Source organism: Octodon degus, unplaced genomic scaffold (genome assembly GCF_000260255.1).
Source record: "Octodon degus isolate 3935 unplaced genomic scaffold, OctDeg1.0 scaffold00183, whole genome shotgun sequence".
Taxonomy (NCBI): domain Eukaryota; kingdom Metazoa; phylum Chordata; class Mammalia; order Rodentia; family Octodontidae; genus Octodon; species Octodon degus.
The window spans coordinates 3,610,583-3,618,589 of NW_004524759.1; the positions used below are offsets into that span (position 1 = coordinate 3,610,583).

The 8,007-nt window shown below is 47.2% G+C and overlaps 1 protein-coding gene across 1 annotated transcript in view; it reads right to left on the minus strand.

Moving 5' to 3' along the window:
* Nucleotides 1–8,007, minus strand: part of Manba (mannosidase beta) — a 95,351-nt gene that overhangs the window by 80,696 nt on the left and 6,648 nt on the right. Inside the window, exon 2 of the mRNA XM_012517473.2 lies at nt 2,288–2,382. Within this exon, the coding sequence (XP_012372927.1) occupies nt 2,288–2,382 (95 nt within the window). The remainder of the gene's footprint in view (nt 1–2,287; nt 2,383–8,007) is intronic.

The window sequence follows — 8,007 nt, forward strand, 5'->3', positions numbered from 1 at the left end:
AGCATTGGCCTAGAGAGGCTGCAGGGATGGGAGAGGGATGATGGCTCTTTCGGAGGTGAGGACAATGTGTTAAAATTGATTACAGTGATGGTTGTGCAATTCTATGAATACACCAAAAACTACTGAACTAAATTGTACTTTCAATGGTGAGCTGCATACTATGGGAATTATACCTCAATAAAGTTGTTTGTTTTGTCTTAAAGAAAAAGGTGCCTGGATAAAGGAGAAACACCCAGAGAAACTGCTCACAGCATCAATTACTTTAAAGTAAAAGGCTTGGGACACAGCTGTAACTACAGCACTCAGGAGGCTGTAGTAGGAGGATTACCATGAGTTCAATGCCAGCTTGGGCTACATAGCAAGTTCAAAGCTAGCTTGGACTACATAATGAGACCCTGTCTCAAAATAAAATAAAATAGGGCTGGGGAGATAGCTCAGTAGAATAAGCGCTTGCCTGACAAGCTCAAGGTCCTGAGTTCAATCCCCAGTACCACAAAAATAAATAAATAAATAAAATAAAATACTTGATTCAGACACCTGCTTAGAACTGGGTAGACAGGTGGGTGGGGGCTGGGCAGACAGTGAACCAGGGACAGCAACACCAGGCAGGATCATGCACAAGCAGGGACAGAAACATGAAATCAAAAAAAAGAAAGAAAGGTACTTCTCCCTTCTTGAGCAAGATCACATCATGGCAAAATCAGTATTTTGGGCAGGTAAATCTAATGGATCCACCAATATGCAGCCAGGATGGAATAAAAAGAGAAAGACAAAAGGGCCAATGAGATAGCTCAGTGGACTAAGCACCTGCTTTGGCAAGCACAGGGGCCAGGGTTCAATCCCCAGTTCCGCATGCTGCGCCAGCCCTGACCCTGGGGCATGCTGAGCCAGCCACTGAGTCTGGTTGTAGTGGTGCAAGCCTGTAATCCCCCAGCACTAGGGGGAGCTGAAAACAGGAGGAGCACTAGGAGTCCAAGCTGCAGAGTAGGACCCTGTACCAAATACATAAAGGGAAAAAAAGAGAGAGAGAAAGATGGAAGGCTCCTTCCCTTCTGCCTACCCTGCCATGGACTGTTTGCCCTCTGCAATGTCCCTCTACCATGCCAGCCTGCCTTGGAGCCAGCCAGCTATGGACTGAAACCTCTACAAACTGCAAGCTAAGCCTCTCCTCCTTTAACTTGAGGGTGTCGGTCATTTTGTCCCAACAACAAGAAAGTAAGCAACATCTGAAAATAGAAAGATGAAGAAAAGACACACAGCCCAACCGCCTTAGACTCTGAAGTGGTTACATCAGAGAGACACCAGGCTGTTAGGACCTAAACTGATTAGTGAAAAGGAAAACCATCTGCTTGAATTTTGGAACTGTGGAGCCCAAAGTAAAGCAGGACTATGTTAAGAGATATTTAAAGTCCCATCTAAAGCCCAGAGCAGCAAAGAAACTCCTAGATATTGTGCACAATCTTCTATTTTTAATACTAGTATTTTTAGCCCCACCCCAGGGCGCGCTGAGACAGCGATTGAGACTGGACATGGTGGCAGGTGCCTGTAATCCCAGTGCTTGGGAGGCTGAAAACAGGAGAATCACTACAAGTGATCTACATAGTGAGACCCTGTACACCCTGTCCTAAATTTTAAAAATATACTAGTATTTTTATAAAATTTCACATAAAACAGGGGATTTTTAAACTTTAATAATGATAGTGGTTGGGGCTGGGGAGATAGCTCAGTAGAATAAGTGCTTGCCTGGCAAGCACAAGGGCCTGAGTACAATCCCCAGTTCCGCCAAAAATAATAATAAAATAATAATAGTGGTACTATATGAACCTTTAGATTATATTCTACTTCATACAGAAGTATTTGTTTATAATACCACAGAACTTTACTGAAAACAGCATGAGACCTTCCCTCATGACCTCAGGTCACAGTATACAGACAAGGCAAAGGTCTCAGTGGCTGGTCAGCATCATCACACAGAACAAACTCTGGAGCTCTCACCCTACTTAACCATACTCCACACATACAGACCTTATCGGTTACTAGGGAGAGGGAGGAGCTAACACAGAGCACTGGCCAGGCCTGCATGACTCTATGGTAGAGCTATAAATGCATTCCCTAAGACACTGCCATGGCTACTGACCAGGAGCACCAGCCTTACACAGAACAAAACAGAAATCATATGTTTACTCTTACAGTGAAAGATTTAATCTGAGCTCATGCCCTGATATACAACCTAAGCAAACAAGTTCAAGTTATAATGAGTATAGTATACATGCAATCGTGTACACACCTGATATTGAAAGGGAATTTGAATTCGTTGCTATAGGTCCAGTTGTCCAAGGAAATCCATCGGTAATCAAGGTCATTAAATCTGTAGTAAGGGTCCTGTTCATACAAGGAAAAAAAATATATAGTAGGTAAGGAGCTATGTAAAAATCAGTATAAAATAAACTGACAGCTATTGAGCATCTAAAAATTAATGAACATTTGGCCCAGGAGTAGAAAGAAGATCATCAAAACTAAAAACTATGAAGGGAAAAATTCAAACCAGACACCTGAAAGAATTATGACATATAAACAGTATAGTTTTGCAGATGTTTTTTTTTTAGTATTCTAGGGTTTAGGGGAGGGATTTTGCTTTTGCCTTTTTTTTTTTTTTTTTTTTTTTTTTTTTTTTTTGGTGGTGGTACCAGGGATCAAACTCAGGACTTTGCACTTGCCAGGCAGGTGCTTATGCCACTAAGCTATATCCCTAGCCCCTTGCTTTTGCCTTTTTTGAGACTGGGTCTCACTATGTAGTTGAGGCTGGCCTTGAACTCACTTTGTAACCCAAAGTGGGCTCAAATTTGTGGCGATGCCCCTACTTCAGACTCCTGAGTGCATGCAACACCACACCTGGGTGTAAAATCTCCTGTGTGGAGACTGAGGAGGGCTGCTCATGCTAAACCAGACCCTCTGCCCCAGCTGAGGCCATGGTCTCAAGGCCATGATCTCAGTGGCTGGTCAGCATCATCACACAGAACAGCGCTGGAGCTCTCACCCTACTTAACCACACTCCACGCATACAGACCCTATTGCTTACTAGGGAGAGGGAGGAGCTAACATAGAGCACTGGCCAAGCCTGCATGACTGTGGTAGAGCTGCAAACGGATTCCCCAAGATACACTGCCCTAGGAGAGCATAGCTCCTCCACCACCCCAACATCAGCAAAGCATACACTCTCAGGCTCCCCTTGCATTTCTCATGTTACCACCCAGCCTGACTACGTAGGCACAGAGAGGGCCTCTACGGAAGAGCACAAGCAAGCACACAATGCGCAACCACCAGACTGTGGCTCTCCAGCACACAGGTTCAGTCAGCAAGCTACAGCCACAGACATTAGGACACTTAGTGGCCACTAGTGGCCAACAAGCTGGAGTCACCTGAACCCATAAACAACAGAGACTGCCTTCCCTCCACCAGCAAGGACCACATAGCCCAAAGCCCTCGATGGACAACCAGGGCTAACTCCTGCCCTTGGTGTCCAACGTGCCCTCACAGCTTGGCCCACCAACCTGCATGTGCAGCCCCTTTGCCTTACCCATTCCTTCTACCCATTCTCCACCTTCCCCTTTCAGAGAGGGCAACCAGGCAAAAGCAGAACCAAAAGCAGGAAGTGAGCTTTTCAAAAACTTTATCTGTGACGGTCACTACAGCTCCAGAGAAGGAACAGGGTAGGTCCCAATCCCTGTGGCTCTGCAGGGACAAGTCTCTAAGGCTTTCCTTAGACACAGCCACTCCAGATAGAGAAGGAGAAGCCAACATCACCCCAAGCAGGAGTTGGAGAGGACTGATCCAGACACCTGGGACAAAACTGGGAGAGATCTGATAGTCAGCCAGGGAAGACAATAACTGATAAAACTTAGTAAGAACTGACAACCACCAAATCAATTTTTAAGATCTGCTGGATAGCAAGGTTTAAATCTGTTAAATGGCATGCTTCAGACTGTTGCAACTCCCTCCATCTCTAGTTCTCACCTCTAGCACTTGGCTTTCCATGAGTAAGCGTTGAAGATACAGTTTGGAAGAGGTGGCTCGTGATGAGCCTGCCCATGTGTCTGACCCATGTCTGACCAGTCCTGTTCTAATATTACACTCTGGACCTTGTCCAGCAGGGTTATACACATCACGAAGAGGGAAGGGGACCCCTCAGCCATGACACCACATGCTCAGCCCCTCAGCCCCACCCCCACGTGGCTGGCAGGGCACATCTTATCCTTCTCAGCTAGCTCCTCACAGCATGACGAGCTCTGGAAGGCAACCTTCTGGATGACCAGAATTCACAGTCAAATGTTTTTCTCTGTCTCAAAAGAACCCAAGTGAGGCAGGTTCATACTACTGCCTGATTCCAAGCATTCCACTTTCTGGAAGCTCCAGAGCAGCCCAGGAGGCCTCCACACACCTACCCCCTCACCCTACTCCAGGGCAGACCTGAACAAGCCACTGGCTTTCAAGACACAGGCAGATCTCCAAACAGACCATTTCCCCTGCAAACAGGAGACTCCACCAGCTGAGGCAGTGTACAAGGCAGTCCTCCCTGCTTAACCCTGATGCAAAAACCTGCCTGCAGGACCTCACACTAACCAACCAGCAATGTCCACTGCCAACGTGGACACTGCATGCCTGGGGACAGGAGGTACGCAGATTTCTTTTTCTACTGTTCACTTCCTTGTTCCTATCTTCAAACGCATTCTGTACCATGGGCTGGTAGGAGCTCTCCATCTACTTTAGAGAATAGAAAGTGCTCTGATTCATGAATTATGAAGAAAAGCTAATCAGATCTTTGTTAAATTTCATTGGAACTTGTGGAAATTTTGTCTTTTGACATGGAAAAGGCAAAATCATGGATACAGTAAAAGGATAGGTAGAGGTCAGAAACTGGGAGGGAGAGAGGTGACTCTGTAAGGCAGCCAGGCCATTCTGTGTGGCTCTAGGCTAGGGAGTGTGTCATCATCCACCAGCCCACCAGGTTGTACTAGTAAGGGAGCCCTCCTGTGACTGTCCATATGTGCCACTCTGGCAGAGGACATTGCCAGCGTGGACACTGCATGCCTGGAGACAGGAGGTACACAGAATCCAGATAATTTTGCTGTGGCCCCCCTCACACAGAGTTTTGTTTTTTGTTTTTTAAGGAAGGATCTACAGGGTGTTCAGGATCTCACTAGTAGATCGGACTTGTAGTGATTCTCCTGTTTACAGCCTCCCAAGAGCTGGGATTACAGGCATGTGCCACCATGCCCAGTTTCAATCACTGTCTCAGTGTGACCCAGGGGCGGGGCTAGCACAGCAGGTCTGGGGACCCCAGCCCTCATGCCTGCTTGCAGGCACTTTAATCCATTGAGCTATTTGGCCAGCTCTACATAGTTTTAAAAAGTCAATTAAAACTTTTTCTTTTACTCAAGGAAAATACTGTATCAAAAATAAAAATTTGCAGTCACACATTACATTTATAATAACTACTCCAAATGCTCATCAACTAGCTTAGTTGGTTCCATTTTGTATTCACCCCTTTGATCTTACTACAATTCTGCACCAGCACCTTGGAGTAACCTCCTATGCCTGAGGACACACATAAGTCACCGAGTCCTCGAGCAAACTGATGGCCCTAGCCAGTGATGGTGCCACAGTCAGGCCATGAACCACATCCCATCTCCTATCTTCAAAACTTTCCACTCCTATCTTCACAGTAAACATGTACAAAGAACATCTTTTTATTGGAGGAGGAACCTAATACCTTAAGAGGTGTAGGGAATTTCCAGAGGTCCCATGACAAAACAGAAGTACATCCAGGAACAAAACCAGCACAGTCCAATGGTCTAAGTGGACTAAGTCCACAGTCACATGCTTTCGGCCAGACGTGGTGTCTCCATGCCACTGTGCTTAAGTGTCTATATCAGCTGATCTCTACAACAGCAATATCAACAAGTGTGACCCTGCTGGATAAGCACTGTCATTGTTCCCACTGCCTAACAGAGGCCAAAGTTCAGAGTCCAATGGCCAGTGAGTAGCGGGGTACTGACAGACCCAGGCTGTGTGCCTTGCACAGTCTCAAGTTTCACAAATGCCACCACCAGTGACACTGTCAGCATGACTCAAAAAGCCAGACCATGAGATCAGCATGGCGTGTAAATACCTGCACTAGTTATTAACAGCTGACATCTACCCCTCCTCAGAGGACATCATCAAGCTATGTGTCACTGTAGCATGCAGAGTCTCCCTTCTGAGTAATCCCTGGGTGCCACCTGCTGCTTCCGCTGCCAGCCATGGGACCACTACCAGGCATGGACTTTTCATTCCTATATGGTGCTCCCCTCTGACCACTGGCTCTCCCCCAGACATGGTGACCACAAACAAAGGTAAGTGGAGAAAGACCTTAGAACCACTTCATTTCATAAACATCATTTTATCAGATGTTTAGATAAAAATAAGTAAATAAATGTTAAGAAATCATTTATATGAAAACAAGCAAAAGTAAACAATATATTAAGAGCCAAAGATATTTGGTAAAATCCTAATGTATAAGCAAGACAAGGATCATTCAGAATAGCAGTGCTATCTCATGAGACTCAGACAGCCCAGATGCCCACGTGGTGACACCCAGCCCCAGCGCGGCACTTGGGAGGCAGTGCAAAATGCCGATAGCTGGGGCCTGGCAGGAGGCCTCCCTGGCATGTGCTCTGTGGGAACCCTGGGTCTCCAGCATTCCTCTTCCTGCTTCCAGCTGCCTGGCCACAAGGGAGCAGACAGTGTCCAGGACGCAGCACCATAGGCCAGACAACGGGCTCCCAATGACAGACTGAAAGCTGCTGAGCTACAGGCCAAAAGGAACTTCTGTCCTTACAAGGTGATGGTCACAACGGTGTGCAACTGTGGAAGGTACTGAGCCAAGGTGACTTCCAGGACAAGTGGGCAGTGGGACTGGGAAGCAGCAAGTGCACAGATATTCATTTGATTACTGGGCTTTAAACATGTGTGCATGTAATTTTCTTTTTTTTTTTTTTTAATTTTATGTGTGTGTGTGCGTGTGCGTGTGTGTGTGTGTGGCCAGCTCAGCCCACCAGGGGGCGGGGCTGGCTGGCATGTGGTGCTGGGGGATTGAACCAACCGCAGTCCCTGTGCTTTGCTAAGCTTGTTCTAAGTAGGTGCTTTAGACTGCTGAGCCATCTCACCAGCCCCCAAACAATTTTTTTTTTTTTTCGGAACCAGGGATTGAACTCAGGCCCTTGCGCTTGCCAGAGAAGTGCTTATTCCACTGAGCCATTTCCCTGGCCCTGTGCATGTAATTTTCCATGGATCCAGAACTGCATAATGGAAAAGAAACAAAATGTTCTGGCCAGCTAGGGCATTAGGGCAGGTGGCAGTGTTTGTGCACTGCACTCAGAGGAGGCTCAGCTGCCCAGCCTGGGCTTCCCCACCTTAGCGGCAACTCTCCCCTCACAGGCTGCCTGGTACAGCCTGACAATCAGCCAGGAATGGATGTCACTATTGCCTAAAATTATGTACACGCTACTTCTAGCACAGTTCTAGTGCAAAGGAGCTGCAATTTAAGAAGGTTTCTCATCTGTCTGACCAGAGATTGCTATTTAGCAGGGAAAACAAGATGGGTAATTTGCTTCGCTCGCTTCCAGGTGCCAAGCATCACGTCAGGGTCTCTGAGGAAACAGAGAGGGCACAGGGTGCAGTGTGGCTCTGGGAGCCAGGATACTGATGCCTGCGGGATGTGTGCCAATAGGAGACTCAGGTGAGCGCAGGGGTCACACCTGGCACCCACTGCCTCTGAGATAGTGCCACGAGGTACACGGAGCCCCAGTCTGGGCCTCACAGCTAGGGACCTTGAGAAGCCTGGAGGTGCTGACATCTGTCTGCCTCTCTGCTCTGAAACAGTGATAAGAACCACACATCCTGCCCTCCAAGTCAGCAGATAGCAAGAGGTGGTTACCAAAGGCGCGTAGGGCTGTTCTTCCACAGCGC